This window comes from Sceloporus undulatus, chromosome 2 (genome assembly GCF_019175285.1).
Source record: "Sceloporus undulatus isolate JIND9_A2432 ecotype Alabama chromosome 2, SceUnd_v1.1, whole genome shotgun sequence".
In the NCBI taxonomy this organism is placed as follows: Eukaryota; Metazoa; Chordata; class Lepidosauria; order Squamata; family Phrynosomatidae; genus Sceloporus; species Sceloporus undulatus.
Genome location: NC_056523.1, coordinates 267082799 through 267099587, shown reverse-complemented (window position 1 = coordinate 267099587; position 16789 = coordinate 267082799). Strand labels below are relative to the sequence as shown.

The following is a 16789-nucleotide window of genomic DNA, read 5'->3' as shown; positions in this document are numbered from 1 at the left end:
TAATTCTGGTGGCTCTCGGTATTTCTGTACATTGAAATAAACACAATTCTGTATCATTTCATTATAATTGTGTGGTGGAAATCAGTCTTCAGCCTTCATGGGCATACATAGTTTTGTAGAAAAGCACCACTAAATTTATACTAACTTCTTTTCCTTCATGCTCTCTACAGAAATATTTCCTGAGATGAAAATGTCAGATTCAGAATATGACTGGATTATTTTAAATGTGAATATGACAGGGTACTATAGGATTAACTATGATCAAATGTACTGGAGAAGATTGGCCAAAGTCCTTGAAAATGACCCAAAGGTACAAAAATTTGTATGATTACTACATAGTTATATGGCCTCTATACAATTGTGGCATCTTAAGGGATCTGAGCCCTTGTCCCTCTTCAATTATGTTATCAATGAACAATCAAAGTTGTTTTGAGTCATGTCATTGACCTTCACCAGGAACAATTGTCAGACCCAGATTACAGAGTATCTCAAGTGCAGGGAAACCCTAAAGGGACACATTCCTGTTCAATGTAATTGAAAGTAGTTATGAGCAAGGACATGGCTCAGTAAGTAAAGTCTTTCATAAAACTCTTAGTATGTTTGTCTAAGGCAGTGGTCCCCAAATATTTTTGGCCTACCGCCCCCTTTCCTTTTTAGCGGCAACCCTAGCACACACCCCAGCACAATTTTTTGATATAAGGTTTACTATTCTCCATGTAGTTATGTTGGCCACATGACCACAGAATCGTCTCTCACAATACTGGCTCCCTCAGCTTAATAACAGAGATGAGCATCGCACCTTACACAACTAGACAATCTTGTTAAGAGAAAACCTTTTCTACTATAAATTCAAAACAACCAATCTTGGCTGTTGCTCCCTTTGTATCAGTCTTCTTGGGAGCAGCAACCAAGCAGCTGACTGAGCAGCAATCAAGAAGTTTCTTGCTTGTGCCAGCCTAAGGCTGGCACAGGCGAGAGGCTTCTTGGTTGCTGTTTGATTGGCTGCTCAGTCACTGCTCCCTTTGCACCCTATCATCCTGGGAGCAGCAACTGAGTAGCTGGCTGAACAGTGACTGAGAAGCCTCTCACTCATGCCAGCCTTGCAGCAAAGGCCAGTGCAGACAAGAGACCTCTTGATTGCTGCTCAGGCAGTTGCTCAGTTGTACTCCCAGGGTGACCAGGTGCAAGTGAGATTTTTTCCCCCCTAGAGTGGATGGACTCACAATACTTCATCAGGGCAGAGAAAGATACAGCTAATGTGTGTGTAGGGGGTTTGCTCTGGACTGGAAGTGTGTGGGCTGGAAAGAAAAAGATTTTAACTACAGGAGCCACTCCAAGACAAAACACTCTTTCCAAGAATAGAACACAGATACTCCCTTCCCAGAGACATGTCTTTCCCACACTCTGCTACGCCTTCTCTCACCCTGTCTAATGAAAGGAATCAGGAGCAGCAGTGCAACTCTAACCTGCCAGCCAAGTCCCAGCCAAATCACAAAGCTTAAGCAGGGTCCCAAATTTGAAAGCTCCTTTTTGCCCCCAATGCCATATGCTGAAACCTCACACAGGTTTCCTAATTGCCACTACTAGTGAAAGATACCAGTAAGGGAGTGAACTCACATGGGCAGGCAAAGAGCAGGAGACACCACCGCCATCCACTTTGGGAATCACTGGTCTAAGGCAAGGAAAAGCCTGAAGGCAAAAAATACATATTCCTCTCTGTAAAAGAGCCCAGTTCTCTGGGTTGCACATTATAAGAAAGGGAAAAGAGAAGAAGCTAGATGTATATGATCCACCTTTCCTGCATTCTTTGTGCTTATACATCCTTAAAAGATTACATGAACAGCTAAAGACCCAAAGTGTTCATGAGTAGTAATATCCTGGTTATTTCATTGCATACTTGAATAATTGAGAGCCATTATATTTAGTGTGTACATGGGTTTTATTCCCAGGTCTTGCAGGTATCTGTGAGTACCTTGAAACACAGGGTATATTGCCCGTTATCATGAACATATATTTAAACATATGAGCAGTTTAAAAACTTTTAAAATATATATATGGTTCTTTCTCTGCAGGTGATTCCTGTTGTCAACAGGTTACAGCTGATGGCAGATGCTTTTAAAATGAGCTGGTAAGCATGTTATATAAATTTTAACTATATAAATGAGCTCTATATTATTGTTTATTTGTCCCCTTTAGCAAAATATTTGTGCTCATTTCTTCACACTTTACCAGCTTTGTAAAGAGGTGCACAGAGAGCCAGTGTGGTGTAATGGTTTGAGTGTTGCACTATGACTCTGGAGATCAGGGTTTGATTCCCAGTTCAGCCATGAAATCCACCAGGTGACCTTGGGCAAGTCACCTCTCAGTCTCAGGGGAAGACAATGCAAACCTCCTCTGAACAAAGCTTACCAAGAAAACAACATGATAGGTTTACTTTAGGGTCACCATAAGTTGGAAACGAGTTGAAAACACCCAACAAACAAGAACCATTGTATCACATACTTTGGATTCTTTGATTAGATTAGCCCAAGAGAGCTGACAAGAATGTGGAGGATGGTTTTTACCACAGTGCAGACCTAATATACTACTGGTATTCCCCCAAATATTTGAGATAACCTTACTATTCACCATATTACATAGAGGACATAGCTCAATGAAAGATCCATTTTCCTTTGTTTACTCTTTGAATAAATCTGAATTTATGAATAGATGGAGTGCTAGTATAAGACACAAGGATGAGAATGCACATTGCTGTGGGTTTGAGATAGAATTGCTTGGAATTCTTGACTGAACTGTTTTTCTTCTGAAAATTGTGGTTTGTCTGAAGGTTAAAGATATCATGAGGATTTATTTACATCACAGTGGCGTGTTACAGACCGCCCCTTTGGGGCGGCCTGTAGGCACACCTTTCCCCGGTGAATTGGGGCCTCAGCGGCCAGAAGCCTGGAAAGGGGTGTCCTTGGGGCTCCCCAACGGCAGTGGGGACTCCCAGAAAGGGGCCACTCGGCCCCTTTCTGATTTGCGTCGCTGGTGCAGCCTTCACACGGCTGCACCAGCGACGCAAACCAGGAAGGAGCTTCGTTTCGGAGCTCCTTCCTGCTCCGCCAAAAGGGCGCATTAAGCACCCTCACGCAGAGTGATGGCGTCATGTCCTCTCCGCCTCGTTTGGAGGCGGTGCATTCGTGATGCCATTTTGTGCATGCGGAGCGCGTGCTAGGGTTAGGGGGTGTGGAAGCACCGCCCCTTCCTAACCCTAGTACGCGCTCTGCACGTACTTTAATGGCGGTCTGTAACCTGCCAGTATTTGGGTTGATAGGTTTCAATTCTGGACTTGGTAGGGATCAGCCTAATGACAACCACTTGGCTTGCTTAGCCTATGTGGCTTTTTTCTTTGGTTCATGTTTGTATCTGTGTACATTGATTACAGTGCACAGCTCTTTCATTGACTCCTTCCTGAGAAAGATATAGGTCAGAATTGAATATCACATTTCGGATATGTAATCTGGAGTGATATATCCATAACTGAACCATATTCACATTCCCTACTTAGTAGCAATAGTGGCACTGTTGCCATGACCCTAACTGCTTTCCCCAACTTATTTTACTGGGAATCAGCCTCACCCATCAAAGCAGGACCCTTGTTGCATTTGCATGTCACAGCCTTGCTTTCTGGTGGGAGGTGGCTGGAAACATCATCCACCAATGCCTCTATCGTCGGGAGAACAGATCTCCTCTTAGTGCACCTGTTGTCTGGTAAAGTAGGTTTGGGAAGGTCAGGCTGGCAGAAATTGCTTAGTTATGCAAATGTAACTAAACAGTTCATGAAGAATTCTGGCCATGGTATCCAAAGTTAGTCATGCTCAGAACATGTCCTAAAATGGATGGGCAAGTTAATTATGATTATTGCAGTTTTCATTGATTTTAGTGAGTATGCAATTAGCATGACTCAGTGTCTGGAACCAATCCATAGTTAAGAGTACAATTTGTTTACTCACAAGTAGGTCCCTCTAATTCTGGGGGACCTACTCTTTAAGCAGTGCCTATGGGAGTCATGAGGTAAAAATCTAAGCATGACTCAGAGGAACCCGGTAACAGAATGGAATTGACTTTCATCATGTTCTTAGAAACATAAGTATTTCTCAAAAACACCCTTGGCCCTGTATTCTAAACAAGGGTGTCCTGCCCTGCCTCTAGCCTGTTTCTTGCTCCTGCCCTCTTTCTGCTGTAGTTCTGAGCTCAGCCCACTTGGTCTGCTTTTTCCAGCCTCAGCCTGCTTCCTTTCCTGATGCTGCTTCCACCTCACCTCTTTTTATGAATTGCCTGCCTGGAATACCAGCACACCATAGCCTTTGAACGGTGAGTAGATCTTGCTGTCTGCTCCAGCTGATTCTGCTTGGACATTCCTTCTTTTGGCTCTTGTGACACAAATAGAGTAAATGGGTAGTGTTGTATCACTTAGTGGCATTGTCATCACTTCAAGTTAAATTATGTTGGAGACAGCACCTTGTTTAAAGTCATTTATGTAGCTTCCCTTGTTGTTGTGTAATTCTAGTTATGCCAGTTCAGACCCCTCGTTTGGGAAGTTGTTTCATGTTTTTCATGTTGTATTGCTTTTATATGGTTTTTTTCTACATACTTACCAGCATACTTTGCTGCTGGTAAGTATATGAATCCAGCATATCTAAATGGCAAGAGTTTGCCATGTTTCTTGAGTATATGTATATTCCAAACTCTTGATTTCTTCCCTCATTACACTATCATCAAAATATATACAAATTTTGTTTATTAAAGATGAATATTTAGACTTCCTCTCATTTTGCAAACATTAAAAATATGGAATGGAAAAGATCAGACCCCTTTGCACTTTTCATATATTGTAAAGCCTCCTCTCAACTGTATCAGAATGTCTAAAGGAATTTTCCTTTTGACTTCATTATGCCAATCTGGTGTGGAAAATAGTTGTGTAGTAAAAGGACAAAACAAAATAAAAAAAAACCCTTCATGGTCAGTGTGCTTTCCTGGTATCATGGAGCCCTGGTGGCGCAATGGTTAAATGCCTGTACTGCAGCCATTCACTCAAAACCACAAGGTTGTGAGTTCAAGACCAGCAAAAGGGCCCAAGCTCAACTCAGACTTGCATCCTTCTGAGGTCGCTAAAATGAGTACCCAGACTGTTGGGGGCAAATTAGCTTACTTGCTGTTCACCACTATGATCTTTGGAATAGCGGTATATAAATAAAATAAATTATTATTATTATTATTATTATTATTATTATTATTACATTGACATTAAGAATGATAGCTTTCCGACAGCTGCATTCATTAACTGCCTTGTTCAGATCCTGCAAACTCTGGGCTGTGCCTTCTTTGACTCTGACCAATGGTGATGGTGCTTTATTCTTTTCCTATACAGTGGACCCTTAGTATCTGTTGGGGTTCCAGGACCCCCTGTGGATACCAAAATCTGTGGATGCTCAAGTCCCATTACATACAGTGGCATAGTGAAATGGTGTCCCGTATATAAAATGGTAAAAACAAGATTTGCTTTTGGAATATATATTATTTTATAACTATTTCAAGCCATGGATGGTTGAATACATGGATACAGAAGGCCAACTGTAGTCTCCCTCTTTGATATCAAACTCCAGATAATTGTTAGTGCACAGGTACTGGCATAGCTTAGTGCCTACTGGCAAATGGTTGCCATCCCTCTTTATTCCACAGATCTATCTTGGTGAACAAAGAAATTAGGTAGATGGCCTGCCAGAGACCTACAACAGTTAGTAAGGATTCACCTGCTGTTGTTGGAACAGGGAAATTTGGAGTAGGGAGGCATTTTGAGAGAGAGAGAGAACAGAGGAGAGAGAATGTATTAGAAGTTATTCTGGAAACACCAGGAGTACAGAGGTTGAATAATATTGGTAAATGAATGGCTGAGTAGAGATTGGGGTGGGGCACACAGTGCCAGGCAGCCTCCATTGGCTCATGGCACTGCCTGTCCATTTCAGCAGAGCATCACCCCTACTACTTCTTTATCTGTTATATGGGAAGAATATGAGCCTGTAAATATCGGCTTGCTGACACTGAGCAGAATAATGTTTTATGAGTTTGGTTTCAGGAGCAGACCATTTACTTATTTAATTTTCTCCCTTAATAATTACTACAATTTTCCTTGCTCAATTTCTTCTACTGGTATGTGTAGACAGACAAACAGAGAGAACATGTATCAATTTCTTAAAACAATTTCTTTTAAATAGGTCTGGTTACACTGAGTATGATACTCCATTATATTTAACAAAGTACCTTGAAAAAGAAGATGACATCTTAGTGTGGAATATGGCACTGTATAATCTAGACATTTTCAGCTGGGACCTTATTCGGGATGACTATGAATTATATCCAGTTTTAAAGGTACATACAGTCTGAAATTTAGATGGATTAAATTCAGCATTATAGGGTGAAGAACTTGCTTACATGTGAAAAACTTCCTTTATTTTGCCTTGCCATGAAGTACCTTGCAACTTAATCCAGACAGTCTCCAAGTCTTCAGGAGCAGATTTGAATTGTGTGGAGAAAACACTACTAAGCGAAGAAGAAATTAGTTTCATCTGGAGTTTCTGCTCTGCTTGTGTGATATAATCCTATTTATTCAAAGGACATGTTTATGGAAGACTTCTGATAAGACATTTACCTTTGAAAGTGTCTAAGGGGTTAATTATGAGTGTGTCTTAAAATAATAGAATTAATTTGCAGTATATCAGTATTGTTGGCTTCATGTGATTACTTCATCTTTTTAAAAAATGTTAGTGGAATATAATCATAACACCTTCTTTGACAGGTTGAGTCTCCCTTATTAAGAATTTCAAAATCCAAAATATTCCAAAAACCAAAACACTTTTCATGGGTGGCTGAGATAATGACAACTTTGTTTTCTGATGGCTCAGTGTACACAAACTTTGTTTAATGCACAACATTATTAAAAATAGCGAATAAAATTATATTCAAGATATGTGTATAAGGTGTATATGAAACATAAATGATTTGGGTCCCATCTGCAAGATATCTCCATATGTATATATGCAAATACGGGTATTTCAAAATCCAAAACACTTCTGGTCCCAAGCATTTTAGATAATGGAGGCAACTTGTAGTACTTTAGTACTTTCAAGCTCAGATCATAACATTTTGCCAATAAAAATAGTTCTGCTTTAGGAGTGAGCAATTTCCAATGATTTAGAGCCCATAGAACCAATCATGGCCACATCTGGTCTAAGAATTAAGTAGTCTAGAAATAGTTGAAGGTCCTCTGTGCTGTTTTAACATACACAGAAATCCACCCACCATTTGTGGAAGGTTCATGGAATGAAACATTCTGTAAGGAGGGGTATTTAGTGTGTGGGGAGGACTCTGGAGGGCATTGTGGAACCTCATTCCACTTGGAGTACTGAATAGGAGAACTTCTTTTGCTTTAGCAGGACGTTTTATGTTTAAAGTAGTGATATGGTGTGTGTATGCATGTGCAAGTATACAGAGGATGTTCATATGTATTTTACACTTATTTATATTAGCAGAGATAAAAGGGCCATGCTAATAAAAATAGTGTCTGGTTTCATTTTTAAAGACATCCTTCGTGCTCTCCTGTATTTCTTGAGCAAGGGAAAGGAATCCATGTATACATAAAAGGATGTAAAAAAGTTTTCAAAAGGAGAGGCTGTGTGGTGTACTGGTTTGAGGATTGGTCAAGGAGTCTTGGAAACTAGTATTTGAATATCCACTTAGAAGGCAAACCAATACATTCCCACATGTTTGGGGCAGTTTGATAGAGGTAGAAAATTACTTGAAAATCACATAGTTTTTAAAATGGGTAAGACTTATTGGACTGCTGGAGAGCTACAACGGTGACTGTATATGGCCCATGACATGCATTTCCCCACTCTTGTTCTAAAGTGTGCACCAGAGATCAATTGAGTTATCATATTTTACACTGTAGCTACTGAATAATGTTCAAAGGCAGCAATGTCTTACAGAGGTTTAAACGAGTTCCTTGAATTTATATCAGTAATAAAAACATACAGGATATCCAAACATATGCACATATTGAATGTCAGGCTTGGAAACATTTTCACCAATGGATTCCAAAGGTAAACAAACAGCAGAAATTATGTGGAAAAAGACAGAGAAGAGTGAGTTGTGAAATATTTTCTAAGATTTACCTCTCCAGCTTGCTACATCTCAAAGATAAAATCTTTAGTTGTCTCTTCAGATTAAAGGAATAAAACATGAGTGTGTGTAAATTTTTAAAAAATAATTTAATTTCTCTCTCTTTTCTTCAAAGAAATACTTCATACCACGGATATTACCAATATTTCATCATTATGCATCCCTCCTTCGTCAGGATTTTAATAGGACAGCTGACCATATTTCTAAGTAAGTTCTTGTATGTTTTAAAAAAGAGACCATTACCCTATATAAATCCAACATACACAAGTATGACTCTCTTCTCTATAAATGTGTTAACAAGTGAAGGAAGTAGTAAAGATTTTTTTGTGCTGAGTAAGCTGCTGAAGAATTCTAGGGGGTGAACTGGAGTTTTAACTGTAAATAATTTTTAAAAAACCCTGGTTTTGGGGAACAGGTTTTTCTTAAAATCCAAAGAGGGACAGAACTGATGCACATGAAGAATGTTTTTTTTCCCAAACAATTACTGAATTTTGTTTGTTTTAAAAAGTAGCTATTGAGTGAGAAAGATGGGAAAATGTATCATTTGTCTTGCTGTGACAGAATACTTCTGGCCCCAAGAGTTTTACAAGTGCTAATCATCCATCAGCATTCTGTCCAAAATACTAGATTCCTCTATGTCTTTACTTAATTTCTTTTTTTCCCACCCCCATTTGCTATTCTGTTGATAAGGGGTTATTACACGTTTTTGGGAATCTTTTGACAACCCATTCATTCTGATGTTGTTGGGAAATATTAAGTAATATATAGCATTAGTTCTCTTAAACAGAGTAATCCAAGTGGCAAGACAGAAGCTGAACTACCCCAGACTAGCAGAGAGAAAAAAAGAGCTTAGCTTCCTTTGTAAAATATGTAATAGTACCATTATTTACAATTACTCCATAATCACACACGTGATGTAATGGAGGAGAAAGAAGGAAGAAAAAAATTGGCTGCAGGTTAAAGCGAAGGGTGAAAGAGAGTGAGGACGCTTTCACATGGGAGGCAAGCATAATTAAAATGTGATTAAAATATGATAATAGCGTGATCAGGGGGAAGATTATCACACCCCTGTGTACTTCTCCCATTCATGGCCTGTGCGTAAACTGTAGTGGACGCGCCATTGGGTAATAATGAAAACTCCTGTTATTACCCAGTGATGTGTTCATTACAGTTTACACACAGGATAGGAACAGGAGATGCGTGGGGGGTTGATAATCTTTCCCCACGATTGTACTCTTACCATGTTTTAATAATGTTTTAATGATGTTTGCCTCCTCTGTGTGAAAGTGTCCTGAGTATGGAAAAGCAAACAGGAAGTTTACAAATAAGCAGTTAGTGAATACAGACATTCAAAAGTTGCTAACTAGCAGATATTGATTTGAGTAATGCAAGCATAAACCATAGACATCTATAAAAACTATAGAACAAAATACTGGATTTGAAAGGAACCCAAAAGATTATCAGGTCTTTCCCCATGCTCAAAATCAATCTCACTTCACTTCTCCAAACATATTATTCAATCAAGACTAGAGGAGATACATGGCAAACAGGTGAGTACAAAAGAAATAGCTTCAGAGGAATCCTATAAGGAAATATTAGTTAGCACTAATACTTTGACATAATAGTTATTTCCATTGCTTGTAAAATTTACTTTTAATTTGATTTTTCTTCCTAGATACAATATAGAAAAAATCCTTGCAACAGCATGTTGGTTTGGGCACCGTGACTGTTTAAACTTAGTTTCTGACATCTTCAACTGGAGAATGAACCATCCTGAACATGAGTAAATATAATCTTTGTACATAAATATGCAAATAGATTGTTAGTATGAAGACACTAACTTGTTTGGCTGGAGACTGCTGCAGGATCCAGTACAAAACATTTCCTCTTCTGTCATGTCAGAAGACTTTATCACATGGAAGGGAGGAATCGGGGGTTTAAAAAGGCATTTTCCTAGGAGAGTGGTGTGATTGTGAATGATTTGTTCTTGGAGCATTCCCGGTTCATCCTAGGATAAGTCCTTTCTAAGCATGCGTCGTGTGAAAATCTTCACCGCGACCGCGCAACTGTCCCTGGAAAATGCCTGTTTAACCCCCCAATTTTGCCCATGTGATAAACTGCAGACGCATCAAACCAAATATACATTATCATTTATTTGCATGTTATCTGCCTTCTACTAAGCAGATTGAGGTAGCCACTTCAGCTGCCAGTTTGAGTGTGTTGTGAAGGGGGGTGGGATTATTTAGTTGCTGTTTAATTATTTTCACTGCCAGATATGGGGACAGGCATTTGTGGAATTTCCGTGAGCCAAGTAGCAACATGTCTTAGGCTGGCAATTGGTAAAGGAAAGGTTTTAGAAGTACACATAATTCTTTGTCAGGAGAAATGGATATTCAGAACACAAAAGGACTGAATGTCAGGGAAGATGGGAGTTGTAGCTCTTCACCTCTGGCTTGAACTCACCACCTGGTTGTGCACCGCGCTGACCAGTTTTGGCCAGTGGTTATAGCTTAGCAGAGTTACAGAGAATAGGCTGAAGACCCCGACAAACTCTCCAAGCCTTCTCCTCTGCTTCCACAGAAGTCTTCACCCTTCTTCAGGATCCAGCTGGCTCTTGTAGCTTCACCCAAGACACCAGACAACTCAGTAGTCTTAAATAAAAGATCTACTTTATTCTACTATATACAGCTCCAAAACTATCCAACAACAATACTCTACTCCTCACTATCCACTACTACCCACAAAATACATTGGGATGCATAGTCATTATTATAGTCAATGCATGGTACCACCCACTGTTGTCTGTTTCCACCCAGTAGGCGTGTACATCATTCTCATTGGTTCTCTTGGTTCATCCTACAATTAATGATTTCATCATCTCAGCCTTGATCACTTAACAATTGTCAGGTGTGTCCAATTATCCACTTTACATTTCTTGTCCTTGGCATTCAGGACTTGTTAATTGTATTACCATTTACACCTGTGTGGTTCTCAATTGGCTTCTGCTGAGTCATCCTGACTCTCACATACATGTTTTATTTCATTTACTGTATATCCCATGTTGCTTTTTTCTTGACATTGAATAGGTTCACAATATATCTCCAAAAATTTGTGGGTCATTACTTTTCAGATTACAGAATCAGAAACTCTTATATAACAGAAGAGTATAAGAAAAGTTGCAGAACAAAGAATATATTAAATTCTCTTTTAGGACTAGTTTTCTTTGAATTGATGCATTACATTCGCAGACATAGAGGCAAGCAAGAAGCCAGTGTCTTTAGCTGTGAGAACAGTTAAACAGTAAGTTAGTCCATACACCCTATAGGTTTTCTGTATAATGTGTGGCACAAACGTTGGTTCAGTTTGCGGATGACTAGGACATCCAATAATGGCAGTGCTCTTTTCTTTTCTTTTTCCATTGTGAATTGGATGTTAGGGTGGGATGTTGTTCGGATGGGTTCAGACACACAGCCAGATCTTCTTCTCCGTGGCTCCAAATGGTGAAAGTGTCATCCACATATTGGAACCATGTTGTGGGCTTTTTTCGTGCTGTTTCCAGGGCTTGCTTTTCAAAGTGTTCAGTGTAAAAGTTTGCTATCATCAGACTCAGAGGGCTTCCCTTGGCTACCCCATCTCTCTGCTCATAGTATCCATTGTCCCATTGGGAATAGCTTGTGGTGAGGCAATGTTCGAACAGGGCTGTGATGTCTTCCGGAAAAATTTGTTGGATGGTGTCCATTATGTGGACTTGGTGAACAAAGAGACCACATTGAAGCTAATTTAGTATGTCTCCAGGTTTTAGTTCAAGGTTGTGATTTTTCCTACAAAGTGAGCCGAGTCCTTGATGTAGTGGGGCGTTTGCCCTATATGGTGTGGCCAGAAACTTGGCCAAGTCGTATGTGGGGGATCCGATGGCACTCACGATGCCAGCATTCTCTGAAGATGCCAGCCACAGATGCTGGCGAAACATTAGGAATAAACTCTTCTAGATCATGGCCACATAGCCATAAAAACTCACAAAAATCAATATCAAAATATTTGGATGCATTTAAACTGTGATTTGCTTTTATCAGTCAGGTGTCAGTTTTTATCCTCTCTCGCTTCTTGAGATACACATCAGGGATTGAAGACACCTCCTCACCTGACTACAGTGATAAGAAAGATGAAACAGCACCTCCATATTTTTGGTTTGGCTCAGATCTGAAATGTTATTTGGCTCTTCTCCATAATTGTATTTTGAGATTATTATTATGAGAACCATGTAGTTTTAGAACTGGTGCCTGTTTTCCCTTCCCATCTCCTTTTTCTTTGGCAACATGCCTTGTCTATTTTTTGTACATTTGTGTATTGTGGAATGACACTTTTACACTATCACACTATAACTAAGGGAAAAAATTAAAAAGAAAAGAACATTTGCCTTTCAAATGATGGGATCACCTCAGCAGAACATACTCCCAGTTTTTTTTAAATTAAAAAAAACCTTCAGAAGAACTTTAGCACTGACCTAGAAATCTGCACAAACCTGCCCCCCAAAGTAAACAAGTCGATACAGAGGAGAGAACATTTGGTAAAAACCAGTGTGCTATATGTGGGGTTTTAATCCCTTAACCCCTTGCTTTTCCACCAGGTGTGAGGCTCTGCCAAAAGCTTGCTGCCACCATGTGTGAAGACTTTCACAAATCTCATGGTTATCACCAAGAGGGAGGGTTTTTCTTTGTCCCCACCTCTGCCACCAATATAAGGACTTCCTCATGTCCTTCTGCTATGGCCACCAAATGTGGGGACCTCCTAGATTCCCTCAAGGTACCTGTGTGAGGTATTATGCCACTGATATCCTGACCAGATTCACTGCTGTCACCACAGACTCCTTGTCTGAATCTAAACTTTCTAATAAATATTTATTTATTTAATTTATATGCCACCTTTCTTCCTGAAGGAATCCAAGAGACCAAAAGTGTATAAATACAAAAGCAATACTTTATTAACAGACGTTAAACATAACAGATCAGATTAATCATTCTTGAATACACTTAAAACACAGCTCACACTCTCTCACAGCTCACATACTCCACTCCTAATTCAGACTCTTAAAAACCACTCTAACTACCCTAACTAACTATGGGCTCATCTACATCAACCAGAAAACCCCAGGCTGCTTCTAAAGTATTCTGACCCTGGAGCTGCTTTGGATTTCCCCCTGTTAGTACTACACTCCGTAATGACACCAGGCAGCTGTCTACACACATGTCCCCACAGTGTCACCTGGTGGTGCAGTGTGTCACACTGCTGACGTGAGTCGCTCCCTCGGTAGTCAGAAATGAGATGATCAGCATGGATCACTTAGCTGGGTGCCTTGTTGTGACTTCAAAGAGAACAACTCATCCCAGCAGCAGCAGCAGCAGCAATTGACACAATGGGGACATATATGTAGACATCCACCCAGCATCACTATGGAGTGGAGGTTTTCCTGCAAACTCCAGAGCAAGGAGTAAGTTTTTTAAAAAACCAGTTTGAGGGAAGGATAGGGTGGATTTTGAGCAGATCTGGCCTTATGCCGTGAGACCTTACACAGCCTTGACTTCAGTGGGAAATGAGTTACCTTCTCTGTTTCAGGGCTCCTGTGTGTTTGAGCAGAACTATTTGTTGCTACGGTGTTCAGCAGGGCAGTGACAAAGAGTGGGACTTTTTACGGGAGCGACAAAAGCAGAATGATACTGAAGTAGATGAAGAGTATGAAATATATTTTGCACTGGGCTGCACCCGTGAGCCATGGCTACTTCAAAGGTGACCTGAAATAACTTAGATTTTATTTTACTTAGAATAATAAAGATAAACTACAATTTGATAGGGCAAAAACATAATAGATAATAAAATTATATATTTCCTGTAATTCCTCTCATGACAAGTTGTAATCCCATTATTGTTATGTCTTGTTTTCTTTTACAAATACCGGTAGTAAAATTTAGGCTAGATTATTTAATAACTAAAAAGAGACATGGGATAAAATGAGGCAGAAATTGCTAGAAAACCATTGTTATGTTTGCACAAAACCAAAAACAATCTATTCTGCAAGCCTTTCAGAGCTCTTTCTTACTATTGTACCTTTTTTTTTCTTGTTGTGAACTACCAAGAATATGTTCTTTGGGCCTGGAAATTAATTGTTTTTAAATTCTTCTATCTGAGTTTGTTAGGAAGGAACTTATGTTGTTCCCTGTTTTCAAATATCTTGTGTTGGATTGGAAATTATTTAATGAAAAAACAGGTGGAATTTACATAGCCCTACACCTCTGCACATTAATTTGGATTAGAACCAGGTGTGTTTACTGTAGAGTGAAATAAAATGTTCTTAAATGGTATACTATATATTTAATGTATGTGTAGTTTTAGTCTATTAGTTAACTGATATAATGGAGCTTAAGTAATACTTCTAATAATGGCCTCAGTTACATGGACATACTTGTGCTGAATTAGTCCCATCAGTGGGAGAAAACTAGAACTGTTAGTTTTACCATAAGCAGGTATGGGGTGAAGGTTTAGAGGTGCTGCCTTGTTATAGTAAATGTCTACAAGGATGTCCTCAGTATCTCCCATAGGTTTTAGAAGAAACTCACAGTTAAATCTCTGTAATCCGAAATTTTGAAACGTGGAGAAGGTTGGTTGGTTTTTTAAAGAAATATTAAATTTTTAGGATTCTGTAGATGTGTTGGGTCTTACAAGATACCCCCAAATTTGACTTTAGAAAATCAGAATATCCGACTCACAGTACAATTTCAGCCATGCAGATTTCTTATATTCCTTGGCCTTTATGCATTACATTTTTCCCAATGTAAAAATACAGAGAGGCTTACATTCATCCTAATAGCGTTTTAGAAATATAGGTCCTTTATGATTAATTTGGTATCTTTCATTAATCTTAGAATTTATTTTGAATAAACTTCTTTACAGATTCTTACAGTCACTCCTTAACGAGTCAATAAGTGAACCATACTATCTAAGAAATGCAATTCAAAATGTGGCAAAAAATGAAGTTGGCCATCGGATAGCATGGAAATTTGTAACAGACAACTGGGCACATCTGTATGCTAGGTATGGCAAATTGACTTTTTGATATAATTGCATTTTAGCATGCATTTTAGCATGCATTTCTTATGCCAGTCCACCAAGGCAGAGAGTTTCTTTTCAGGAACCTCTTTCACTATGGATTATGCAAGGGCAACAATTGTATTATCTGCAGCCCACCCAAGGCCATTTTTGTGGTTGCCAAGGTCCCACAAAATAAATAAATGCATATCCCTCCAATTTTACTTTTGTTTACAAAAAATGGGAGAATGATGGCTGGGATCCTATTGGATAGTTATAAATGCTATCCTAGGGCTGCCTGGCATTCATCATCCCTATGTAGCCCCTACATTAGAGACTAAGTAGGGATTGTTGAAATCTCTCCCCCTCATATTATCTTACTGGGAAGCAGCTGCTGTGACCAGTTTGGGGGGGGGGAGTCTGTTCCCTTGTCATTTGGGAACTCGCTGGCTGATGGTCTCACTCCCTCTTGTGAGCGATCCCTGGCAGGAGGGGGAATTGCAACAGGAACCCTGTTGCACCAGAGATCACTCCCAGGATGGGGTGGGGATGGGGATCTCTCTGCTTGTATCCCCAAAATAGGACCACCAAATGTGGACTTTCCACCCTTTATGTGAAGGTTCCATACTTTATCCCACCACTTTATCCATCAAGTACAGGGTTTTCCACTCAGCAGTCACACCAGTGCCACTAAGTGTGAGGATTCCTCTCAGGCAGTTCCACCACTCTAGCCAAATGTGAAGGTCTTAACCCTTCAGCTACCAAATTTGAAGTCTTCCACAGTTTTCACTGTGAACTCACAGATTGAGGTGCTACACATAAGAATGTCTTTCCTTCTGCTCCCCCCCCCCACACTGACTCCAACTGTGGGGTCAGTCTAAATGCCATCAAGTTTCCTAGGAGGACTTATGCTACTTTTATCTCCAACAGAACACCAGCCTTTTGTTTTGAATGCTGCCACCACAGACATCTTGTCTGAAACACTGCTCTCAGAATGATTGTGATTCCAGTGGACAAAAGTGAATAAAAGCAAAAACATTTTATTTACAGAATTTAAACATTAAATCACTGTTTCATATTTGTGGATGTGATATTTCAAATACACACACTCACACACACACACACACACACACACACACATTCAAGCTAAATCAGACCTTTGCCAACCACTCAGCGCAAATGCCTTTCTCTTACTCCAACCCCTTTCAAGCTCTGCACTCTGCTCAAACCACAGACCCCATTGATTCCATTCAAACTCAAACATTAACTTCATCAAGTGGACAAGCACTTGATGATAAATAAGATTTGGAAAACCGAATGAAGTCAAATCATAGGCCATTTGTCCTATTAACAAATTGTGTCATAATTTTAAGACTTTAGTGGGCAGCTCATGGGGTGTAAGAAGCCCTCTGCCACTTTCCATGTGTTTCTCAGAGCCCTACCCAATATTCCCCACTGTTTAGCTGAGAGATGGGAATGATATGATGAT

At 39.7% G+C, this 16789-nt stretch overlaps 1 protein-coding gene across 1 annotated transcript in view; it reads left to right on the top strand.

Moving 5' to 3' along the window:
- Positions 1-16789, top strand: part of LVRN (laeverin) — a 46554-nt gene that overhangs the window by 26850 nt on the left and 2915 nt on the right. The window contains exons 12-18 of the mRNA XM_042455921.1: positions 171-310; positions 2073-2128; positions 6258-6411; positions 8336-8427; positions 9896-10003; positions 13834-14004; positions 15166-15306. Of these exons, the coding sequence (XP_042311855.1) occupies positions 171-310; positions 2073-2128; positions 6258-6411; positions 8336-8427; positions 9896-10003; positions 13834-14004; positions 15166-15306 (862 nt within the window). The remainder of the gene's footprint in view (positions 1-170; positions 311-2072; positions 2129-6257; positions 6412-8335; positions 8428-9895; positions 10004-13833; positions 14005-15165; positions 15307-16789) is intronic.